General features: G+C 39.8%; 2 protein-coding genes across 2 annotated transcripts in view; both read right to left on the reverse strand.

Annotated features, from left to right (window-relative positions):
* Positions 1-26,904, reverse strand: part of RAD54B (RAD54 homolog B) — a 67,969-nt gene that overhangs the window by 40,044 nt on the left and 1,021 nt on the right. Inside the window, exons 2-3 of the mRNA XM_074577436.1 lie at positions 24,759-24,910; positions 23,936-24,110 (exon numbers count right to left, since the gene is read on the reverse strand). Of these exons, the coding sequence (XP_074433537.1) occupies positions 23,936-24,110; positions 24,759-24,896 (313 nt within the window). The 5' untranslated portion in view covers positions 24,897-24,910. The remainder of the gene's footprint in view (positions 1-23,935; positions 24,111-24,758; positions 24,911-26,904) is intronic.
* Positions 1,763-8,758, reverse strand: FSBP (fibrinogen silencer binding protein). Its single transcript, XM_074577437.1, has 2 exons — positions 7,536-8,758; positions 1,763-3,289 (listed from the first exon to the last, which is right to left on the reverse strand). Exons 1-2 carry the CDS (start codon positions 7,904-7,906, stop codon positions 2,764-2,766), a joined length of 897 nt encoding a protein of 298 aa, XP_074433538.1. The 5' UTR covers positions 7,907-8,758; the 3' UTR covers positions 1,763-2,763.

Below are 26,904 nucleotides of genomic sequence, written 5' to 3' on the forward strand. Positions count from 1 at the left end.
CCCTCAGCCCAGGCTCCCCCAAAACCCAAAAGAAACACAACTGAGAACAAAGGAAACGAGAAGCATGAGAGATGTCTGAACTAGAGGTGCTGCCCACAGAAAAGAATGAAAGGCCTTCCACTAAGAAATGAGACAAAGACAGAATAACCAAACACAGGAGAACACTGATTATAGGGAGACAGTTCTGACCAGGCCGGTGTATTTTATTATTTCTTTACTCATTTGCATCCCTCCCCTTCCAATATCAAGAATACAAGGGAGACACTGATGTACCCAAAGTCCTATTTGTGCAACTACTTTGTCTTTCAGTTCAGAAAGGACTGCAACAACTGGAAATTCCTCTGGTTCTAGTCCTTGAAATAAAACTACCATGCCAATAGAAACCCTGGAGGTTACCTCTTCATGTAGCTCAAGGAGAACGGAGAATTCAACAGAAAATATTCTAAAGTCTCTAGAGCACTTTGATGGCCAACATAAGAGTAGCTGTAATTCAAAACCACTGCCAAGACAATGAGCCATATCAGAATTATTTTCTAAACTATTAAAAATTTATTTTCATAACATATAAGGCCACTAACAACAAACAGAAACTAACTCCTTACCACTGGAAACCATAATTCTGATATTCAACTGAAAGGTAAGATCAGGCATTTCCAAATTAAGACGAGCGCAGAGAATTTAGTACTGTTTCCATTTCTAAGAGTCCACATTTCCGATAGCAAAGTAGAACAAATAAAATCCTTATTTATTTATTAAAGCCAATATTTAGACTCTTGCAAACTCAGGGAAGTGAGTATCTCATTGAAGCGTTTCCAGCTATACAAAAACAGATCGATGTCGTTCAACTGAAAAATACAGCATAAAGCCAAGGACTGTACAGAAACAGAGGCCACTTATTCAGGCATCATCATTTTCAGCGCAAGCAAAAATTCCCAACAGAACAAACGCTTACAGTGCTCTCTTCTCTGCGAAAACAACTGGAAAAGTATTGGGGAATTCCATATTGACGACATCTGTTTTCACTGTGTGTATTTTTCCTCAGTTTATAAACAGAAGACTTGTTTCCTCTACTCTTTCCACCTGTAACCTGTAAAAGTTATCCTGGGCACTGAGAGTCAAGTTTATTTCTCTCATATCACTACTGTAAAATTTTAACTACAATTCGTTAAGCTCCAGTAGCCCCTCAATTACATTTACATGCTCCCAGCCTTCAGTTTTTAATAAGCATTTATCCCTGTGACTACAATGGTAACGTGATGCACTCAGAAGACCGACAAGGAGGTGCGAGGCTTACCTCATTCAGAGCCCGCTGATGCAGACCTGTGCCCCATCCTCGCACGCTGAGGTTCTCTGGGAATGGAGAAGGAAGCAAATTTGGGAAAACAGTGGTGACAGGAGCAACAGTTACAAGCAGCTGCAGGAAGAAATATTCCCCTTCCTATTGCTTTTCTTCTTTTTGTTGTTGGGGCCCTCTGAGATGGGAGGGAAAGGAGGAATTACATCTCCTTTGTTGTCTCTTTTTCCTTGATGCTGTACTTAATTTCCTTTTCTTGTGCTAAAGGTTAGAGGAAGGAGAAAGTATTGTTACAGGGAACAAGGAGCCAGAGGTCTAAGGCAATCGTGGATCCATTCATAACACGCAGGAGACCAAGAATTATGAAGAACTGAATCATCTGGGACTTATGCTTTCCAGGTTATTTTTCTTCCAGTTATGAACGTTGATTGTAACTGCAGAGGAAATGGCTGCTACATGGACAGACAGAAGAATCAATTTCTTTTTTATTTTGGGCTTTTTATTTGAAACTAATCAAAAGACCAGAACAACAGCATTTATAAAAAGTACCCAGAATAACAAAGAATCTTCCGTTGATTTCAAGTCACATTTTACTTACATACAGAAACTGTTTCATTTCGGTAGCTTATAGTCATAGTGATATTGATCAAAGGCACCTGCAACTGTCTTGGTTGCACATGCACTGTAGTAATTATGCATGCAAATGAGGAAATTAGACATTTTTGTGGTTGATCACCAGTATAATTACTATAACTGAATATACGATCATGGTAACTGTACACACAAATTACACATGCATGCAGTTTTAAAAACCAAGCGTTGCATTCATTGTCTCTATTTTGATAACGTCCTATGGAAACACTCCTCCACTGGAAACAATTAGATGTATTAACTTTTTTAAAGATGTACATTTATTCAACTGTCTACTGAACATTACAAAAATATAACAATCCAGTAATTTTGTTTTCCAAGCCGATATATCAGCAAAATCTCACCACTGTCATAAGATTTACCAACTTGAAAAGAATAGGACATTTAAACATAGCCTCTTATTCCTCCTTTTAATATGTATTTATTAACTTGTAACTTCAATAACATATTAAAGGATAGGTAATTATTTGAAAAAATAACGCATATGGTCAAAATTTTTAAAAAGAGCAGAGCTAATTTTCCATTAGCTCACCACAACTCTAATAGAGATAAGTGGAAATATTTTAAAGGTTTGGACTTTTATCAGCCTAAACACTTAAATATACAGGATTTGATTATACTTCAGACCAGAAGAGTTGGTGCATTCAAATCCATACAAGGTATTGTTCCAAGCTACACAAACAACAACATGGAAAAGATGCTTTCATCTCTCAAGCCCAGATTTTGATCCATCCATATTAACATAAGGAACAATTTTGCTAGGGCAAAAGCATTTATTATTAAGTATTTCAAAGAATATGACAGAAGTAATAAAATATTTAGATATTGCTGTATTCTGGCAGATCACGGCGTAGTCGTATTGCCTTCAGCTTCTCTACTTTAATTTTTGTTCGCAACAGTTCTTCTTCCAGTTGCTGCTTTCTTTTCAAACCATCCCTTTTTTCCTGGACATAAAGACCAATTTTTCTTTGATTTTCTAGTATTATCTGATGCTCTTCTTTCAGCATTTGTAACATCTGTGGGTCATACCCACACATTGGTCTAAAGCGTTCTCCAACCTCAAGCCTAAAAAACTCATCTCTTCTTGGTACAGGAGAGGGAGACATCATCACTCTCATATCAACTGAAGATACTGATGTTGAAGGAGACCTTTCCATAATGTGCACCAGCTGGTGTTCTTCCTCTTGTTCTAAGCTCTCATTTTGCTGTGAGTCTATAATCAAAGAAGGAGGAGGTTTGACATCCTCTTCCGATTGCAACTCCATCATGACTGTCGCGGGATGGTGATCCAACATTGCCTGAGGTGAACTGGTACCAGCAATTGTTTCTTTATCGATACTAGCACTAGAACACACAAAATCATATTTAAATAATCCATTAAAAGCTATTTTTAAAAAGCTTAGCTGTAAGTAACCAAAGCTTCATTTGAAATGCTGCTCTGCTGTCTATGCCTGGGACTCTACTTCATTACATGAACACCACCTGGACCACTCCTTCGTTCCACCACATGCACACGGCCCTGTCATATTCAGATTCTATCACGATAAAGACAGCACAGCTGACAGAGAACTATCCTGGCAGGCCCTTCTTCTGACACTGGAGAAGCAAGAAGGGCTATTAGTGACAAATGAGAACAAAAAGAAAGCAGTGACAGAGGAAAGGGTTTATATAATGTATAATGTAATTTTAAAAGGGCATAAATTTAGATTGAGTGGACTGTGGCAGAAACATTTCCATCTCCCAAACTTATTAATCTCATCCTGTTCTAATGTATTCTAATGTGTTTCCAACTCGTGCAGCCAAGTATTTGGGGTTTTTATATAAAACAGGCACTGAAAAAAATGACACAGAGCCTCGGGAGAAGAAATCAGAGCCCAAATGAGGACCCTGCCAGTAGATTAGGGAATCAAGCTAATCCTTGCTCCTTCTCTTTGAATTGGTGATCTCAGTATTCTTCTGAAGCTTCAAGAAAAGACAGAGAAACGTTTCCATTAAGAGCAGTCCATAGTTCTGTGCATTTCTTTTTGAAAGTACAACGCCCACTTGACTCATCTGTCTTTGTGTAAACCCCTGAGTCAGCAGCACCTCAAATCATGATTTGACATTACATTGGCTTTGATGGTAATAATGGTTCAAGCTGTTCCTGCCACTTCTCTACCATCAGCCGTGTTTGAAGCACTACACTTCTGCACATCACTCCTTTATTCAGGTAACGCTTTTTAAAGCCAGATCAGCTTCTTGATCTATTTTACAGTACAGATCTACAAAGAATACTTTCAGCATAACCGGGAAGGCAGTATAATGTAACATGGGAACAGGAATATATTAACTTGGTACTGATACCGAAAATGGTGCACCATCGTGGCCATGAGTGTCTAAAACAGAGGCTATAACTAACTGGTGGTTGCAGATACAAGACATTCCCCAATCCTTGAAGAACTGAGCTGCTGCTACCAGCTAAAGGCAGTGAGTGGATCCATGGTTAATGTAACATTCACAGATGCTCCCCAAGCCTGGAGGACCTGAGTTTAAACTCCTTGGGAGCCCTACAATCCACAAATTGAGAAACACTATCTGATTATTAAAACACTGTCCTGGTTAGCAATAGATGTGGGTTCGAATTCCCAGAAGCAAAGGAGAAATTTAATTTGTACATCCTACTTCTTGCATAAATACACTAACTCCTTAATCAAAAGATGACATGATCATTTCTTCTGCATCTCCCACGGTCTTCAAAACTCTTGGTTTAAAAGAAAGAAGTAGTCATGGTTGCAATTTCCAAAGGACCCTGATCTAACCTGCCATCCATTAACACGAAAGTGCAATTTCTAGAATAAAAGCATGAAGTTTCTCAATATTCAATTATAAAAATGTTCAACAGGGTCAGAGCAATATATTTTCCAAAAAATAACCTTGTCAATCACCCAAACTATTTTAATTAAAGATTTGTGGGTTTTTTTTAAAAAAGGCCCATGTGAAGCAGGTATTTAAAACAGACCTTTCATTTATTCCCCAAAGAAAACGCCAGGATAATCTTAATTCTATTGACTGTTACCTGAGCTGCCTATAGAGTAACAATTATATCACTTTACTCCCTCCTCCTCATGCCACAAAGCTTCGCCTTGTCCTGTATACCTCTTTCTCGCATTCCTTTTACTCCTCTCATTGAGCATCGGAAGTATTATCCTGCACACAAATTTTCACTTGTTTTCCCCAGCACTGACTGTAATTCTGGGTTTCCCTCTCTTCACAACCGCAGCTTCTAATACAGCTTCCCTCCTTCTTATTTGCTGGCTCCTGGCCAGCTTCTAGCCTGAGAAAAGTGGAAACAACCAGCAGGAGAAACAGGTCATTATGACAAAAGGAAACAGAGAGAGAGAGCAGAAAGAGAAAGTGAGAGAGGTTAAAGAGAAGAAAGGTAGGGAAGATTTAGTCTAACATGGACTAGAGCCTCCTAACAGTGAAAAATACATCTCTTAAAGTGTAATCCACGCTGAGCTAAGAAAATTACCAAATCTTCAGGTAACTCTGATGAGGTGCCTTTTTTCCCCCACTTAGAGTCAGTCTCTTAAGAGGAAAACAATTAGACAGCAAAGAGAGAAAGAAGGAATTGAGAAACAAAAGAGCCGCCGGTATGGTGGTTACTAATGTTGTTTCTGACAACTTGACTGAAAGAAAGACAAACAACAGTTACCACAATTGGGGGATGGTGTTTATAACCCTGCAGGCACCCATGATTCACCAGGTTTTGTTTAATCACAGTGAGCTAGAAATTGCTTAAAGGTGCGATTAAGAATTTGGATTCATTTTAACTTGTATTTCCCTCCTACAAAACCTAAGCCATATCCTGGTGAGTTAAAACCCAATATAGGGTTTTGAAAATTTGGGTAAAATGCAACTCAGAGTTAAAATTAGAACTATCGAATAATGGTGTATTTGGGCAGGGGAAAAAAATAATCTCTTAAATAATATTCTTTTCCTTCAGCGCACAGTGTATTGGCTGTTCCTAGGATCAACCATTTTGGGTAAGCAGTAATCAAGCCAATGTTCCCAGACCCATAAGGGACTGCAAAAAATGTTTAAATTTTAGGAGACAAACTATGGAGATCATTAGCTCTTAATCATTCACAAAAAGCGTCAGTGCTTTTTATAAGCCGATCTACAAACCAAAGTTCTCACACTATTTTTTTTTTTTCCTCCTTACAAAACTTGGTAGTCAAGACACTGCAACCTTTATTAGCGCAATTAAAAGCCTCGTTTTGTTCCAGAGAATTCTTTGGAACGGTTCCTCCAGGGGCATTCACCAGGAGCAGCAGCACAGCCCAGTTGCTTCAGACTTCTTTACGCAAAGGACCCACAACAGCATATTTTTAGAGCATCTGGCATGTTGGGATTTAGACAATTGTTACCATTCAGTTCAACCAGTGGCACCATGAATCCAATTCAGCGTGTGTGCGCATGCCAGCTTTTCTTAGAGCGTTACGCTGCTGCACCGACTATCAGTATATCTGATTAAAATACGGAAAGTTCGCTTGCCATTAATCTGCTTGGGGAAATGAGAAAAATCAGAGCTTTCTCAAGGTTGATGGGGAGTTATTTGACTTTCCCCCCCCCTCCTCCCCAGCTTAGTTTTTGTATCTGGAGGAACCAAAACCTGAACCAGGCATTTTTTGATCCCTCAAGGACCAATACAGAACCAGCAGAGTGTTGCAAGTCAGATATGAGGGGCATTAGCCAGCTGTGGGAGAAAGCCTGCATGCTGCCTGCCTGTATTATGTCTGGCTCAAATCTAGACAGTGTGTCTCACTTTACTGAGCAGTAAAAAAAAAAAAAAAAAAGACCCTACAAAAAAAGAAAACTTCTAGTGCTGTACCTCTCAGTTTCTCTTTGTATTTAAACTACCTAACGTATGATATAGAACTGCTTGGAGTTTAGGCTGCAATTAGCTTTACTCCAGTTTCAGGGAACCACCGTCAATGCAAGAAAAGTCTAATTTAAAAAAACATTTCCACTCACAAAGGCACTGTGGTGTGGAGAGTCAAAAAAAAATTTTTTAAAGGATTGGGATCAGTTAAATCATAACATGCAAACGTCAGAGTAAATGAGAGAAAAAAAGGTGTAGGAGTAAGGTTTCTTAGCTGTGTGAACTAACTTTATTAAAAATCCTATATAAACTGGTAATACTTCCATATGTTGCAAAATGACTGCAGTGTTACCTTAAATGGAGGAGAAAATAGCCATCACTTTGCCAGTGTTTGAATAATCTGCCTATTAAAAGGTAGGGGAGGGGTAGAGGTTGGAGCTACTATTTCTCTTTGATTCCCTCTTAACCCTCACTTTCCAGAGTATGACAAAGACTCTGAAACAGGCTTTGAAAGAGCTGAAAAAAAAAAAAAAAAAGAATGCAGTGCTAAGTCACCATAAAGCTTCCCATAAAACAAAAGCAATATTATTTTGTCATTGTTCCCCATTTGGGGATTTTTTCTGATAAACATTTCCTTTAGGAGCCTGAACACAAGCAAAGCGTTACAGAGTAGATAGGAGGCGCCATAATTTTCATTCAGTAACAAAATAAAAAGAATCGTCTCACCTTTGAACACCGCTCCTGTCTCTTAAACAGACATTGGAAATCTGTGGAATCATCTCCACAACTTTCTTGGTTGGCTCGGAAATGCTGCTTTTACAATCTGAGTGAGTCTCCTTTTGCTGCAATAGCTCCTGTTTGGCATATTCTTTGAGCCTCTTGTACAGCGTGCGCAGGCCCTGTGCAGTACGAGGAGGGCGATCTACTCCGATGGCATTGTAGTTATCAGCTATGATATCCCAGCATTTGTTTTTTTCCACTATTACAGAATGCTTATTGGTATGTTCCTCGAGAATTTTAACGTACGGCTTCACGAGTTTTAGCAAATCGAGCTTTTCAGATAAGGTAAAATTAGAAGATCTGGCCTTCCCAACCATTGTTATCTTTGAATTAAGGAAGCCGTTTCTGAAGCCACCATGCAGTCCCTAGCTCTGCTCAGCTCTTTTTCACAAACAGAAAAAGATCAGGCTTAACTAGGCTAGTCTCATTTAGGCCCACGCCTACAAGGGAGGGTTTATTAAAATTCCTTCAGCTTAAGCTGACGCAGGTTCAGGAAATCTGCTTAAGCCAAGCCTGACCTACATAAGGCTTCAGACTGAAGAAGACGAGAAGAAACAAGCAAAACGCACTTTTGTATGAAGAGACCAGACACACGCAGGATTTAAAAACATGAAGGTTTAAAGATTAGCATGTTACCCAGCTAAAAATTACCTAATTTAGCTCGAGTAACAAGCTCTGACACATCTCCCTCGCTCTCTCACACGTATCTCAAAGTGAAACCGCGCTGGAGATGATTTTACACGTATACGACGTGGGTCCTCGTCCCCCCCCCCAGAGAAAAAGAAAAATAAAAGCAACAACTGCTTTGTGAGGCGGCTGCGGGCCGGGGAAGGGCGCGGGCGGCGTGTGCGGGGAGCTCCCTGCCCGAGCCCCCGGCCCCCGCCGCCATTTGCATAGCGCCGGTCCCGCTGTCAATCAGGGCCGGCCGAGCCTCCAGCCGGTTGGGTTACACTCAGGCGCGGGCTTCCCGGCAAAGCTCGGCTTCCCCGGCGCTTGGCAGCTCGCTCCGGCTACCGACACGGGGGCTTCTTAAAGAGGCCGCTTCTCTCGGCGGCCGAGCCTCCCCGGCGACCGGGACCGGGAACGGAGTGCCGCCGCGGCCGCCGCGCCGTGCCCGGCGGGAAGCGCCTGCCCTTCCCCGCCCGCCCCGGGTCATCGCCCCCCGAGACGGGGAGCGGCGCGGCCGCGGGCTGGGGCTGCAGCCAGGAGCAGCGACGGTCGGTCGTGACAGATTTACCGAGTGCGTTACAGCCTGGGCATGCTGGGATTTTCATAATATCCACCAGGAAAGAGCCTGCCTCTATAATAATACTTCCAGGCACGCTTTCGGGATAAAAATATGTGATTTTTATTAACAAGATGTGGGTGCATTTCTGATGTTTGCTCTGAAACGTAGCACCTTAAGCTGAGCCTTCCCATAAAGATGCACGCAGGGCTTTAAATCCCTGTGCTCTAAATCAACAAATGGCAGAAAGAGAAAAACCTGCAGATGCAAGGAAAGGTGCTCTCAGATACAAAAAGCAAAAACTTAAGTTTGAAAAATGACGTACAGGAGCAAAAGAGTCCGGAGGGTGGAAACAAACACCGTTTGAGAGTGGCAACAGCTTCTCCAGCTTAACATGTTCAGCCTTGAAAACAAGGGAGCCCAGAAGGGGGGTGAAGGAAAGGGAAATCTAATTATAGTTTGAAATATCTTAAGGCTATAAACATCTAGGTATAAACTTGTTTGCTCTAAGGGGGGGAAAAAAAAAACCCAAAGCAGACACAAACCGTATTCAAAACAAGAAATTCAAACTAAACAAAAGGAGACTTTTAACTGCTAAAAATCAATTAGCATTTAGAATAACAAGCACGTTTGGAACAGTTTCTGAGACTTGGCTTGTCCGTACCACCTAACAAAATTGCTACCAGTCCACTTTGCTGGAATTGCTTTCAAGCCAAGATTAAATAAAGCATTTTATAGTCTGAAGCCCATTATACTGGAATATGAGAAACAAAATATTTATGTGGTTAGAAGCGCTGTATGAAAACCATCACTTTTAAACACCTAATCTTCCCTATTTCCCCACACTTTGCACTTTACTAATATTATGAGCAGAAAGCTGGTGGTTATCCTTTTTTTTTGGTTTTAATTTATGCACTTGGTTGTTCCTCCGTAACTGGGAAAAAAAAATTGAATGTGCCTCAGATAGTTTAGGCTCTGGCAATATCAGAATTCCTCAATTCTGCAGCCCATGCTGTCCTCTTCTGCTTTTGAAACTTTACGCAGTGCCCAGTCTCTTGACTTTTTAGTGACCGAAAGAAAAACGTCAGTGCTGGGTTGTGTGATCAAAGGCTCCTCCCCGCAGACAGAAAGGAGCACAGACGAACAGCGTCGGGCAGAGGAACCCCAGTAACCCAAATGAAAGAAACTGAGCCCGGCTGCTCCCAGGCCTGTCGGAAACAGGAGCAGCCCAGTGGGCCGGGGGTGAGATGGGGAGGCTCTCCCTGGATCACCTTGCAGACTGAAGGGGAGGGGGCTACTGCCTACTGGGGGTGGGACTCATTATGAGATGCCAGGAAGAGTATTTTGGGATTGCAGAAGGCATACTACAGGATATTTAGAGGAAGAACCGAAGGCAAGAAAAGGGAGGTATGAAAGTGGTTTGGGATAGAAGAAGGATGGGGAAAAAATGGATAAACAGGGTCAGGGGCACGTAAACAGGTGGCTGCTCAGTATGGTTGTCCAGCCATGCCCTGCGTCTAATCACTGCAGTTTGTCCTATCTTCCTGTTAAACTAGATTTGCAACTTATTTTTCTGAGTGAGGGGAATCTCTACTTTGCAGGCATGACTGCATGGAAGCAGACATGCCAGCAACTGGAGCCGCACCACGGGTCACAGTGCCCCAAGTGCTCGGGTGCACCAGCAAGCAGAGGCCAGAGCCTATGCATCTGCTTGTGTACCAACATCGGCGTGGGACCTCTGGCAGACACCAAGCCAGACTCGCCAGCAAGCAGGCTTTGGAGCCGAGAATTGGAGCAACTGTGAGTCTGGGCCAGCTACTGGAGAGACCAGAAGGTCTGAGATTTGGCTACTGGAGAGACCAGGATACCTGGGGACTGGCCACTGGTAAGGTCAGTGCAGGTCTGTGAGGCAACTGGGAGACCAGGGGATCCAGGGACCAGCTACTGAGCAGAGTAAGAGTCTAAAGCCACTTGCTGGAGGGATCCATACTGTATACATATGTATTTTCCGCAAACAGGCATTCATCCCAGTCAGCCAGCGAAGGGAAGGATGGGGCCACTGTGTTTGCATGAGTGTTGCGTCTTCTGTATGGGTGGCCCTACATATAGTGTGTACACGTGTGCCTGTGCCTCTTGGGAATACATCCTCGTGTACCTGGCCGCAATGAGCTGCAGCAGTCTCCTCTACACTGGGCTACCAGATGCAGCAACTCCTAGTATAGACCTATCTAAACTTGTATTACTCTCTCACCTTGCTGCTTAATGTTGCTAGAGAGACCAAGTTTCCACACTAATGCAATTATAGCAAAATACCGCTACAGAGATTTCTTTTGAGTAAGTGCCTGAAGGAATCAGTCTGAATTACATATTGTTCTGCAGGAGTGTAAAATAACCCTTGTAAAAACGAATCTGGCTGCCAACCAAGATTTTTTCTTTTTTTTTTTTTTTTTTTTTTTTTATTCTTTTCCTTTTCAAAATAGCTTTGCTCATCAGCCTAAGGTCATATCAGTACTTGGATGAGAAATCACAGAAGGTGAGAAGCCTGGATATTAATGTTACATATAGACTTCTTTGAGCTAAAACAATAGGTGTAGTTCCAAGACAACTCCAAAAAAAGAAATGTTGCTGCAGTCCACCCTTCATCCTACACCTTCCACCAACACTAGCACTTATGCAACACAGCATGCGGCCAGTTTAGGGAGATGATCCAGCTACAGACTAATCAATTTATTATTTTTTTTTTGCAAGCACAGAGTTTAATAATTGGTTTAAGTCAACATAAATGTGGGACACTGCCAAAACAGGAATTTCTGCCTCCCCCCAACCCTGTCATGTTCGTGCCCCTTCACTGTTCTGATAGGAGCACTCACAAATCTTCTGAGCAAGTCAGGTCAGGGAACTGATTTGTCTGCAAATTAATCATTTTTTCTGAGCTGGGTTAGTTTTAGCCACCAGCATTTCCCTGATCCAATATGTCACGGCACAAATAACTCACAGAAAAGAAATACATTGAAAAAGCTTCTTCAGACTCTATCTGGATCATTTTAGGAATATGGTGCAACACACCCTACAAAAACTTGTATTAGCATAACCGAGGGGACAGCAAACCACAGGTATCAGGGAGGAAATTCTGGTCACTGCTGAAGAAAACAGCCATATGTTCACCCCTCACATCACTTCAGTGCCTTCAGTACCTCCTGTTTTAATCCTATACACAAGGTACAGCTCATTTTTTCTTCATATTTTCAAGGTGGAATTCACTAATCCACTCAGAATTCTGAAAAGAAAAAAACCCTTGGATTCAGCTTTTCTTAAAATTTTGCTTGATTCTTTCCTTTAAAAAAAGCAGATGCTTCCCAATTTAAATGTTAATATTTAAAAACACAGTTTTCAAGTGGATGAAATCTTTGTATTTGGAAGTTCATGAAAAATGGGAGCTGTGAGAGTAGATCAGAGGGTTTTTTCTAGGGAAAGGAAAATCAGCTTGATTATTCAAAAAACGAGCAACAGCCCCTTGCTAAGGTTGCAGAACTTCAACAGTTGTGAAATAAGACTTAAAACTATGAGTAACAGGTAAGTTCAGATTTTTACTGTGGAAAAGTCTAGAATCAATACCAAAAAAATGATACAAATAGTGCATCCTGGAGAGCTATCAAGAGATGAATGAATCACAGCTATCATACAGTCAGGGTTTAAAGTAACCAAATGACTATGCATTGCTGAAGAAGTTCAGTGAGCTCAGATTTTACAAGTGGCAGATATGTATTGTAGCCAATAACTACATCAAGTGGCCCACGTAAATGTAGGCACTTTGTAACACAGATCACCCTCTAAAGGAGAACGTCTTAAATCGGGGAAGCATCCTGGATGGAGGGAGAGGAAGGATCCTTTCTCACACAGAACTGAGGAAGAATCTTTTCATGACAGACTTTAAAAAAAAAAACAACAATAAATCACTAAAAAGTAGATGATTCAAAGACAAAAAACATTACAGGGAATTAAGGATGCCCTAAGAAAGAATGTATCTTGAAAGATGTAGTTTGGATCAGACAGCAAACTTGAATGTTGAAGGGAATGAAGCCAACATAAGTGATCCAGGCTGGGACCTTCTAGTGCAAAAAATAATCAAATCAACAGATAAAGGATTGCTAAATTCTGTGAAGGTACTCTGCCCACAAAATGGGAGCCTCAGAATAAGTCTGAGGAACATCTGTTCTTATTCACTAATGTGCAAGCAAACTAGCTCTGCAGAGACCTGCGTTTAGCATTTGCAATTACCTAGGAGCCTGAAAATTTTAAGAACAAGAGGACAACTGCAAGATTTGAATCAAAACTGAAGTGAAACCCTGATACCCCTGTGCTTATGAGAAACTGTAAGAAGATTCAGCAGCCAGGATGGGGTATGTTACACATCACTGAATATGCTAGGGTATACTGGCAGTGGAAACATTTGGCAAGTATTGAGGCAGTTGCTCACTCTTGCAAATGAATCTGGCAGCTGCATAAGATGACTTGAGAGCGTCTATAGGTAGTAGGGGCTGCAAAAGTTCCATTAGGTCATCATATAGTCCTCTTTACTGACACAACAGCAAGACAGCGCCAAGTCATTCGATCTGCCTGTTTTAAGAGCCTGCTGCAGCAAAGGGTGGGTGAGAAAGTTTTCAACTTCAAAGGTCTCTCATAGGGACAGTTGTTTCATGGGTAATCTTCAAAATTAAGGGTTGCAGGCATTATTCATTAATGAGAGGGTTGAGGAAGACAAAGTTTTGTGGGCCAAAAGTTTCAAGACAACTTCACCTGGAAGTTAGAGTGCTTAAATACATTCTCACTAGGCTTTTTAGAAATACTTTTAGATCATTTAGGTTGTGTTTCAAATAGCTTTCTTATTTCACCTGTATTTTTTTCTTGTCTTCATCAACACTTTCACCATCAATGTTGCACTTTCTTGTTCTTATCCTTGCTGTACCTGTACCTCTCTGATCACTCCTTTCCTTTCTCCTGCACAATTGTTTCTAAACATTTCTAAACTTGTCTTGCACTAGGGGCAGGGAGAACAAGGGGAAGCTTTACCTCTTTTTTTCTGCATTTATTTCTCTGCATCCGTTTCTGTGATCACCATCACAGATGGTGAACACCACCAATGTATTAACTTCTAACATCTAATGGTTCTTGCAACTGCTGCAAGAACAAGGGTGCATGTATCTTGTGACAAGCACAGAAAACACAGACGTTAACAATGTATTTATTACCTTTACACCCCTCTCTTGAAACTATCCTGAATTGCACAGGGCCTACTCCAGACCTCTTATCAGCTAAAATTCCAAGCATAAAAGCTAACTGCACTTCCATCCCCTCTGCTGATGTAATGCATTTAGCCCACTGAAATGAAAAATATCCAAATTAGACAATTAAAATGCCCCCCTTGCCAAATTTTAAAGAATTTATCTTGATCTCAGTCTGACATTCTAGGGCCCACATATTTAGATCTGTAACCATCCTTCAAACTAAGGTTGGCTTAAAGTTACAGCACTCTCAAATATAATACTGAAGTGACTACTCAGCACCATGAATTAGCTCTTCACTTTATAAGTCACATCCTTAAAAAATGCTAAGAACACCATTCTTTACGAATTCAGAATTGCATCCAGTTCCTAATGCATGCTTGTATCTTCTCTGATCTCTCTTCCAACAAGCTTTTTGATGACTGATCAGAAGCAGCTGAGAAATACAGAAAGATTTGAAAATATGATTTTTCTCAGGATATTTTGCTTAAATTCTTAAATCCCCATTAGCAAGATAGCCTCTAGAAAAAGAAACAGTGTTAAGAGAAGCCAAGTTTCTGCAATTCTCCCATCTTTTCACAGAGAGATGAAAATTTTTGAGATTACGCTTTTAAATACTAACCTCAAAATACTTCCCCATGCAATATATTCCCTGCACTTGACATGGGAGCAGCTTTCTCCATTCTTCTACTTTTGCTCAGCGGGTATTTTGAGGACAGTGAGATAACCATCTTATCACTGTCTTGTTGATTTTAGGAAAGTCATATTGTGACAAAGCTTCTGTTTCAGGGGAAAACTTAAGTCCCAAAGCCAAAAGCTGGGACTGAACTCTAGTTATGCTGGCATGGCAACAAAGGGGATCCAAACAATGAGCATTGCCACAGAAAGATTTGGAGACTATCTTTGAAGGGATCCAGGCCAAGTCTGTAATAACACTCATGATAGCTCAAAAAAACCTTCCAGTTCCCTTCAATAAGGCATTTCTTGTCCCTCCACCTGATAGCTACATTCTCTCCATCTTCCCTTAAGTCCACCTTCGTATCTATTGGAGACAGAGGAGCTGGGGGAGGAAAAAAAAAAAAAAAAAAAACCAAACAATAAACCAACCACCCCCATACCCCGAACTAGGACTTTCCAAAGAGTGGGAGAGTGGAAAGGAAAAAAAGAAATTTAGAATAGCCATGTATTTCTCTTTTGCCCATCTTCACTCCATAGACAGACACAGCCTGATAGTAAATTTTGATGATCAAGAAGAAAGTAAGAAGAAACTATGTGTACAACTTCCCTCAGAATGAATGAGGAAACTGAAAGAATTATTATTGCTAAACCTGAATCCTTGAAAACAGTCGCTATACAGAGTATCTTCTAGAGTTCCTCATTTTTAAAGTTACAGTATTAGATAATTTCATTTTCTATATATTGCAGACTATATGCCATACGTTTGCATGCAACTCCTGGGAGCTAAATTATAATAAATATATTGGGATAGTAAGTTCATTTCCCAATGCATCCCCCACCACCCCTTGGAAAGGAGAGTTTGCTTTATATCTACAGTTTCAAAAATAGGTCTCTGTACAGGAAAAAGTATTAAAGTCTTTTGTTTAGAAGTTTTAATTTTCAGTAACTTAACAAGTTAAAGAAAAATGCATAAAAGATTATTATCTTTACATGCAGCACAGCTCTCTTCAATAGCAGATATATTACTACTCAAAAGTAAAGAACATAGCAATTTATATTTTTTTCATTGTAAAGAAGTAACGACAGTTCCATTCAGTAGGCAAGTTACTGCTGGAAAACATTCACTTTAATCCCTCTAACTTTTTGGAAAATGTTGAATATCTTAAATCTAATATGACTCTGGTTTTCTTTATTTTTTATTTTCTTTAGTCTCTGACCATGTAATACCCTTCTGATTTATGGTTTCCTTCTCTGTATTATCTCCATTAGTTCAAATACACGTATCGGAGCACACTTAAGTAGGACAAACAAAAGGTATAATTCGCTGTCAATTCACTGCTCTTTTCTCAAATGTGTGAATATCCTGGTTATATCATCTATCATTACATAAAGTCTAGTTATTCACATGACAGCGAGATATGATCATATCAAATTATAAATTATGTTGTACTAACTGTGGAAATATCACACTAGAATTATGCAAGTCTGGATTTGTTTTACAGCAGCCAGTAATGGTTTCTCCTCTGATAAACTTTAAAACTGAAGAGGTAGGGAATTCATGGCTTCTACATTTTGTGCTTCTGAGCACAGAAACAGAAGCCCTTGAGGACAGTGTTATGCTTGGTGCAGAGTTCTAGTCACTACCACACAGAAGGTGATGAATCTATAGGAAGAGGAAGGGGAAAAAAAAAGGAAAAAAAAAAACCAACCCCAAAACCCCCTGAAGAGTCATGAGAACGAGCAATGTCAGACTAAAGAACCTCTCATTTTTTATTTTTTTTTTTTAAGTCCTGAGAGCTTTGAACGCTTTAAGACTACAGTAGTAAAGTTACTTTGCTAAAACGCTGTTCCCTGCTTTGCTATCATACCATCTCCATGCATAACTATAAACCATGCATGACCACAGCCAAGGGGAACTCGGAGCGTACAGGGAAGGTGTTATACCAGCAGAGTAGAAGACATCATCTCACATCCCAAGGAAGAGCACTAAGCAAAAGGTGTTGTCCTCAGGAGATGCCAGAGAGTCCCTAAGGTGCAGACCAGAAAATGCAAGCCATCTAGGACTAAATCACAGAAGTCTCAGTAAGAAGTCTACCTGCAACACGTTGACCGCTGGGCAGTGGGGTACTGGGCCAATAGGTGGAAATTTGCGTGTATGTGTACATATGATTGATGTATAAATGAACACTTCTGGAACCAGTGCCAGATCAGAGATATGGACAATTTCTCTTCTGATACATTTACATCATCTAGTTTTCTTAACCAATCAATGAACTGATCAAACAAATACAGATGACACTTAAACAGTTAAACTATCCTGAACTGAGAAACAGCTTGTCTATAAATTTGTCTATTAACTATTATAAACTGTTCTGTCTATAACATTGCAGAGAGGAGGAGGTAATTTTAAATAATAAAGAGCTAGCAAAGTAATTTGATACTACTTCAAAGAAGAAATTATAACAAAATTTACAAACTTCTACAGTCTAACTTGCAAACAATGCAGTAATAAGTTATTTGCACTCAGGCATCCAGTAACACCTTAGTTGTACTAAGGTGTCCTTGGTAATTATTAAGAGCTACAGATGTTTATGCAATATCTTTTACCCAAAGAGTTAACTGCTTTACCAACTGTTTATAAAAACATTTGAAGGGCCTACTGTACTGCAGCTCTACATGCAGCTCCACCACTAAAATAGACAGGCGGTAAAAATACTCCTGACTGGAATATGTTTTCCAGTTCAATCTGTGAAGTGCAATAATAGAAATGAATGCATTAGCAGAAGTTACAATTAATACTTCTACTCTTGCAGATATCCAATTAATTCTACCAATAATAACCTCCATTATTAGATGTCAGGCCTGAATGTTTTTAGCTGTGTTATCTATAAACCAAAAGTAGGCAGTTAGACTGAAATCAAACAATATGACAAATCCTGAAAATAACATTTTTTAATCCTCTGATTGAAAGTGATAGGCAATAGATTGGTACTGTCATAACTGAATGAAAAGTAGATTTCGCTTATAATATTCAAATTAATTGGGCTTTTATTCATATCAAGTGACAGAAGGTATCAGACTAACCTGTAACAATGTTCTAGAAAGCTAAAGGAGACAAACATTCCTATTATAAAAAGAAAACTCACTTAAATGAGCAAAAAATCTAAACCTTTTAGACCAATGTACTAGTAAACATTAACATTCCAAAGAAGATCGAGAAAATATATTCAAAACTGCAAATAATTAATACAGTTAATATCATAGGCATGAAAAACATTCAAAAACATCTGTCAAGAGACCTAGGGTGAACGCATTAACCCTGTTATGAAGTACAGTTACAATCTGTCTTCATTGCTAGCTCAAAGATAGTATTTGACTCTGACTTCTGACAGAGTTCCTCTTGGAAGACACATTAACAGATGTTAGTGATGGATGAAAAAAAGTACTCCTGAACCAAAAACCAAACAGGAGGTGAGCTGTAACAGAATAAAACTCTATATCCAGCTTTTCTATTAATCTAAATCAGGTTCAAATAATGAAATTTCAGTCCAACTAGAATGTTGTGTCTATATATGCAGGTGAAATAGCTGTTCATTTCTACACACAATATAGTAAGCTCAAAGGACAAAACACAGCAACATTCTCCTAGATTAAAAATACCAACAGAAAGTAAGCTGTAAACTCAGATAATAAGCATAAATTAAATTTTTTTATGTATGTTTTATATACATAAAAAATATAAATTAAAAAAGTTAAGTTGAAGAAGGCAACGTAGGTAAAACCCTCTGTTCTGGCCAATCCTGCTTACTAGCAACGCTAAGGCAATACTAAGTATAGTTCAGAGATCTGCCTGTCCATTGTTCCTTCAAATTATTTGTATTTTTTTGTTACTACTTACAGGTCCTCAGAATATAGTGTGGACAAGTACAAACCAAGCACTTTTAAGAGCTGCAATAATATCCTTCCAAACACTTTATGATTTTGTTTTCAATTACTATTAAATAGTTTAGGAATATTAAAGTAACTTTAATTTTTAAAGAGCGTGGAGGCTTATCTGATAGTATTCTCTGGAAGCATGTGAGAAAAAGCACTAATGACAATGTCAAATACATTACCTACACATCCATTATTACTGTCAACAAGTACTATATTCTTAATACACAACAAAAGTACCAGAGATATTGCTGTGCTCTTTGCCTCTTAAAAAACAGGCAAACACTGATTCATAAAACAGCAGTAAAGTTCATTTTTCTACAAAGATATGTATTTATGGAAAAACATAATTTTCCACTATTCACAACTCACAATCATGATCAGTAAAAGGCCTGTTGAACGGCGTGTTCAATATCTTACGGTTCAAACTGTCTTAAAATTACAACGTATAGGTATGTTTCGCTCAACAACAGTTGCTACAGTCTTATTAAAATGTCTTTAGAAATACCTTATCTCGTAGAATTTCAGAGTCCCTTACACTTTACTTTTATTAGTGAAATTTTAGGAAAAAGATTATTTTGAATAGAAGCCTAGAAAAGCAAGGGGTTTTTTTAAGGCAGATATGCTATGATTTTTAGATTGATGCTATCTAATCATATCCTTACTTGTCTACTCCAGGAAATGGACACCATGTGTCAGATAGCAAGTTTTTTTGAAAGAATGTGCAGCATTTTCAGGGCTGGGTTTCAGAAAGATTAGCTTTATGAACAGCACAGTTGTCCAATGGTCCACAGGTGTTTCACAAGAATTTCAATGGAAAATGGGGTATTTATTTACACATTCCACTGCTGCACTGGAAACCCAAACACAGGAGCTTTAAGTGTGATATAAAGCCAACAAACGGTTTACCATCTGCATTAAATGATACGGAGACAATAAACCAAAATAATGCATACACACAAACATTTTCAATCTTTAAATTATTTTAATGTCCCTTTAACAGAGAAGTCATCTTTGTCTGCAGAGACTGGCAGTCAGATATAATTCCATTACAATATTAATAACAATAAAACCCCAAACTGTCTGTGGCTTTCACACCTGGTTTCCATTACTTCTGAATTTCATACCAAAAACAGCTTTGACAAAACAACTTCATTTCACACTACAAAGGAGGTTATGGTTTATACAATCTACGTAATTGCTATATTAGCTGTAATGAATAGCAGAAAAAAGTGATGTAAAGGACAGAAGCTGTCTTGGAAAAATCTAAGTTATTAAGAAATTACTTATGATTTAACAGAACCTCAATGCAGGATTGTTTTCACAGTACAGTGAACCTCACACATCACCAGTGAACCTGATGGCCTGATGGTTAGATATCCTTTTTTTCCCCCCCCCCCACATTTCATTGTAGCTTTACAAAGACTTGCAGTGTTAGCTCCATTCTACAGACATATAAAAACTTTGGCGCAAAATGGCTGGTTCAGTCACTCAGAAAGGTAGCAGCACAACATCAACAGAAACAGCTCACCCAGTCTCACTCCACAACTTTTTGGTTATTTTTCTGAAGTCATCACAGAGAACCCATATCAGCTGCACCCGGAATTCATCATACTGAAAAAGCATTTAGTATCTTTTCCACTTCACAACATTTGTTGTTGGAAAGAATGCCAATTTCCCAGATTATTTTGGAAATAAATCCACTAGTTATCTTTCAAATGCACTGCTAGACAGAACCAGCAGACACAAATTTTTGCAGATGTACCTATAGGGAAGTGGGACCACTCAAACAGCTTGTCCCGTACACACTGAAAATTTTCGGCAAGGACGAGCTTCATCAGAAGAACTGGAAGTTACACCACGCAGCAGATAAACGCAAAAGCAATAAGACCAGAAGGACTTAAGACATACAGGGAGGCTGAATTTTCACGCATTAGGTCTGCCAAACAGAATGCATGTACTCTGGGTCACATAACACGATAATGGCAGCATCCCGTCAGGGATATCACAGGTAACTGATCAACCCCCATTTTCTGAGGGTGAAACCCAACAAGAAGGGTCAGTGGGAAGGGCTCTTCAGAGCACCTTATAGAATGAAAGGGGTTGCTGCCTCCTGGGGCCTGGAACTCATAAATTGCTAAAAAAAAGGGCACCTGGAGATTGCACAAGGCTTATAACGAAGTTTTTGAAGGAAAAAAAAAAAAAAAACAAGGACAAGCAAAAGGGACAGATGAAGGTGGTTCAGGGAGGAACAAGCACAGGAAAATAAAAGGAAAAAAAGCAGCCACCTTTAAACAGGTGACTGGTGAGTATGCTTGACCAGCACCCTATTGCTACAGCCTGTCCCATCTCCTTATTAAACTACATTTCTAAACATTTTCCTGGATGAAGGGACTCTATGCTGCATGCATAAGCGTGTATAGAAGTGTACTTGCCAGCAGCTGGAGCTGCACCACACACAGGTTATAGGGCCCAGGTACCTAATGTGGCAGCAAGCAGAGAGGCCAGAGCCCACGCACACTGCCTGGGTACGTGTCAGTGTGTGATCGCTAGCAAACACTAACCTGGACTAGCTGGCAAGTAGGATAAGAGGACTGGGAACCAAGTATTGGAGCAACCATGAGTCTGGGACAGATATTGGAGAGACCAGAGGGTCTAGGAGTTGGCTACTGAAGGGACCAGGAAGTTCAAGTGGGTTACTGAAGAGACCAGGATATCTGGAGGCTGATTACTGGTAAGTCTAGCTACCAGAAAGACGTTTGTATGCAAGCATCTCTTGTGCACAAGGCAACTGGGAGACCAGTGGATCCAGGAGCCCACCACTAAGTAGACCAAGTGTCTAAGGCCAATTACTGGAGGGACCTGTACTGTGTTTTTACCTACGGGAGTGCAGATCTGAGGACCAGCAACTGGACTTTGTGGTTCATATGTCCATGTGCCCACAGTTGGGGTGTCCAACAAATCAAACAGCCAGCTACTGAATAGACTGAATGCGTAAGATCAGTTACTGGAGGGATCTACATTCTCTGTGTGTGTGTATCTATATATAGATATACATATAGTCATTTATTTTCTACTAACAGGCTTTCACCCTGATCAGACAGAGAGGGGAAGAGGATGTGTCCATTGGCGCTGCTTGCGTTTGCCTGAGTCATAGAATGGTTAGAGTTGGAAGGGACCTTAAAGACCATCTAGTTCCAACCCCCCTGCCATGGGCAGGGACACCTCCCACTGGACCAGGTTGCTCAAAGTCCCATCCAGCCTGGTCTTGAACACTTCCAGGGAAGTGACATCCACAACTTATGAATGCTGTGTTCTCTGTCTGCATTGGCCTGTGTTAGCAGCTATGTGTATATGTTTATATGTATCGTACATATGCGTGCCTATTAGGAATACCTGCTCAGCCTCACTATTGGCTGGACATCGGGACATGAAGCTTTGCTTCTGTCGGGCTTCCAGATTTAGCAGCTCTTATCACAACCAAAATTAAATATAACTTTGTTAAAGCCTTCTGAATTATAATTCCAACCATTATGGAATCAAGGTAATACACGGTCACAAAATGCTCTTTTAAAACTCCACTTGTTACACAAAATATTATCAATTAAATGAACCCTAAAACAAAGAGAAAGATCATTATCAATGTAATTAATTAGGAGGAAACAACAGTGAATTAACAGTAAGACAGATGTTGAAATGTCTGAGCTAGCTCCAAGAGGAGTAATTTCATCCAGCAATGTTAGTAACCCAGCTCAAGTGCAATGACTTCAAAATGCACTCGGCTTCTGAGGTTGTACACCTGCATTCGCACAACGCAGAGCATCCCTGCACTATAGCTGTGGTCAGGGCACACAGAGCGGAAAATGAAGACACTCAACCAACCCTACAGAGTCGCTCAGGTCCATCAAAGTGCATTTGCTACAGTTCAGACACTTCAGTGTCTTTGCAGTGCTTACCACTTAGCTTTTCTAAGTAATATTCATTACCGGGGTAACAAATGAATAAGTGCACACACGTAGAATCATAGAATCTTCATGGTTGGAAAGGACCTTTGAGATCATCAACTCCAACCATACACACGCACCAAAAAAAAAAAAAAACAACCAAAAAACCTACAATCTCTGTCACTAGAGCAAGCCCTGAAGTGACACATCTACACTTTTCTTAAATACCTCCAGGGATGGTGACTCCACCACCTCCCTGGGCAGGCTGTTCCAGTGCCTGACCACTCTTTCAGTAAAGTAATTCTTCCTAATATCTAATCTAAACCTCCCCTCCCACAACTTCAGACCATTTCCTCTGGTCCTGTCATTATTCACCTGGGAGAAGAGGCCAACACCCACCTCTCTACAACCTCCTTTCAGGTAGTTGTAGAGGGCAATGAGGTCTCCCCTCAGCCTCCTCTTCTCCAAGCTAAACATGCCCAGCTCCCTCAGCCTCTCCTCATATGACCTGGTCTCCAGACCCCTCACCAGCCTGGTAGCTCTCCTCTGGACACGCTCCAGCACTTCAATGTCCCTCTTGTACAGAGGGACCCAGAACTGAACACAGTACTCGAGGTGAGGCCTCACCAGTGCCGAGTACAGAGGCACGATCACTTCCCTGCTCCTGCTGGCCACGCTATTCCTGATACAAGCCAGAATGCTGTTGGCCTTCTTGGCCACCTGGGCACACATGAATGAACAGAGCCAGTCCTGCTCTGATGCTACACTAGAATTAGCAGCCCATGCTTGAACCTTGAGTGCCCACTGGAGACACTGAAGAAAACAGCTCAGATCTTGCACTGAAGAAAAGAAACCCTCAGCAATTCTGAAAAAAGTGAATCCGCTCAGAACAGTTAGCATTCTCTGCATGAGGTCAACAATATCTCCAAATTACCCTAAATAGTGGAAAAGTGTTGTATCTTGACTCTCATCGTGATATCACTCTGGACTAGACTAAAGTCTTGATATTGCTCTGAGTTGACGAAAGTACTCCTCTGGAAGACACACACCTGAATAGCATCACTACCAACTGGCTTCTAAAACATCAACTTTTTTCCTTTTCTATTTAAAAAAAATAATTTAATGTTTGTTTCTTTCACTCTCTACCCAGGAGAAGACCAAATAATGCCACCATTGCATGACCCATATATTAATAATTCATAAAAGTTTAGTAAGTAGCGTATCATTCATAAGCTTTAAAATATTTGTATGATACATGGCAGTAAATAAGAAAGAGCATCTTACCAGCTTTGGGCACGTTTAGTGTTTTCATTTCCATCTTGCTACACTTACTAATGCTGAAACATGCTTTTGTAGGGTTTACTTTCCCAGTTGACTCCACAGACTGTGTAAAATTTCCATTTTGATTTTGTCCATATATTTTAGAAAGCAATGAAGCACTTCCATCTTTCTCATCTATCTGCAAAAGAGAAACAAGTTCACAATAGCGTTTCAGTCATGCATACAAAGAGAAATGGAGAAAAGAACGATGAGAAGGGCTCTTAACACATACTCATTATCAAACTATGTACATAAATACATGCATCCTTACACAAATATATGCATCCCAGTGTTCACAACAAAAAGCAGATGCACACAACACCAAACACCACTTGTGCAAGCAGATAAAAATCAATAAAAATTTTGATGCTTTTTTTGGTTGATATTCAAGGTTTCAGAGAAAGTTCCTTGCAGCAAAACTGCAATTCAATGTACTGACATTTCATTACTAAGTATCTTTGGTTTTTAACTGCTTTTGCCCAGGCATTTCAAACATTCGAATCCAGCCCAGGATGCAATCCATACCTCAGCTACACTGAGAATTGTATTTGGGCTCAATACTGACTCTACTTTTATTTACTTGAAAAACATTTTTCTTTATCCACTTCACAGAGTAAGAGAAACCTACCTAAGAAGCACAATCAAATGTAGTAAGAGCAAAGGTATCAAAATCTATTCTGACAGACTGATTATTTAAGTAGAGGTTGTTTGTGGTGAGCTCAGATGCTATCTTTTAGTAACAATGGTGTACAAACAAATATACTTTTTAGTGCACTGTTCAGTTTACCTCCTTTAATTTCATTTCTTGGTCCACCTCCTTGGTTTCATTCTTGAGACAAACTGTGATACTTTTTCCTGGTGGTATAAACCTTGGCTTTTTGGCTACATTTCCTAGCACTTGACTTGGAGCTGCTGATCGTCTCATGTTTAGTTGTACTGCTGTGGAGGGTGGAGAGGAAGGAAGGAAGCAGATAAAGACAACTGTAGTCAGAATAGGCTTTAAGTATAAAAATATATCCATAGATAACAATATAAGCACTATTTGAAATCAAAATAAAAGATAGCATAAAAAATTTTCAAAGAATAATCTTAATTCACAAGCATAATACAATTTAAGACAAAGTATCATTGCAATGCATTGTAAGTACTAAGAAAGGTTGACTACAGCAAATCCTGCAGTTGAACTCTTCCTTTTCCATTTGAAAAGCCAATAATGCAGTTCTTGATATCAAGAAATGCTCTGGAGAGGTGCAATGGAGGGCTGCTTAATAAATACTTACACCAGTATAAAAAGAAAGACAATTTGAAACAGAACTAACTATTCTAAACACTTAAAATGTAATTTTGAGAAGCCCATTATTACTGCACCATAAACAATGAATGTTGAAGGTATTTTTCATATCTGTGAGTAGTATTTTGCATTAAACAGTCAATTATATTGGTCATTCAGATTCACTATAGTAAGATTAGAATTCATCAGAAAATTATCTCAAAATTACAGTGGAAATTATCACTCCATGTTATGTCCACTTGAACAGCGGAAGGAATGTACTATAGGTTTTTCCCTCAAAATATAAGACCATTATTCCCCTAAACAACCTCAGGACAAGACTGAGCGTACATCAGTGTTAGTATGAGAAAGCATAGTTGCAACCACTAGGATAACAAGTTACAATCTTAATACTTCAAAGTAGTAGAAACAAAACAAGAAAAGAAAATTCCAATAGAATAACCCAGCAGCTGGAATGATGAAGACAAGCACAGTACAGCAATTTATGGAACATACTTTGGTTTAATTCTCCATTCATACGTGGACTATTTATTCCCCCCCAACTATTAGGTAAAAAGAAACCATAATACAGATTGCAAACACAAACTTCTCTACACCTCTACCATCTTGAAAGCACGTTTGCATCCTATTGCAACAGCCAGTGTGTTTCTGCACTTTTTTGACCCTACTCTGCACTCCAGTGGCTTACTAAGGCACAACAGCCTTTCTCTCCAAGATTTCCACAGAAGTAGTAATGGAGTATTGTCAAAACACTTTGCAAACATGCAGACACTAATGTGAGTACTGCTATCTCCTTCATATCTGTACAATTAGCATATATATGATGCTGTTACTAGATGTAAACCCTAATAGCAAAACGGCCTGAACTGTTGTCACTTCCATGATGGCTATTATTAAAAATACAAGGAAAGAGGTCTCTAGCTATGTCAACAGCAGTTCACACCTTAGGCCTACTCGACGGCAGTGTTAGCATATGAACTTTAGTTAACCCTATGCAATAAGGGAGTAGCGTGGTTATTGTAACAGGAGTACCTGCAGTGTAAACAACTGATAGTCCCTGTGAAAGTTGCAAAGGCGTCAGGAACCTTCCAGAGGAGCAGACTGTGAGTGCCAGCACTGACCCCAGCCAGCTTCAGGTGCCCTGTGAATTTGACCAAGTTCTCTACCAAATCTAATGAATGCATGGTGACACTTGGAAAGACAACCCAGGACGCACCACGACTCTACACGAGGACTACGCATAGCATGGCTGAACCGCTACACTAACCCTGCCCACTTCATTTCTAGAGCTTGTCGCATCTCCCGTGGAACAGGGGAGTTGTGCGATTCATAGATTGCTTGTACCTGTGATTATAGTGTTTTGGTTTCCAAATCCATTTGGACTTTGCATTGTCATTTGGTCTTAAACCACAAAAACAGACTTATTAAGAGATTTGCAAATTAGTAAGAAATTTGAAGATAAGGCCCTTGATAACTCAGTAACTTCACTGATGTTAAATTTAAGAACATGTAAGAGTATTACCAGTATTACCTACTTGCAGCTACAAAAATTGTTAGGAGGTTGTGTTTTTTAAAATGCAATATTACTTCCAGCAATACATATATCTCTCTCTGTCTTCAAAATATAAACTTTTATAAAATA

The sequence above is a fragment of the Larus michahellis genome, chromosome 2 (genome assembly GCF_964199755.1).
Source record: "Larus michahellis chromosome 2, bLarMic1.1, whole genome shotgun sequence".
In the NCBI taxonomy this organism is placed as follows: Eukaryota; Metazoa; Chordata; class Aves; order Charadriiformes; family Laridae; genus Larus; species Larus michahellis.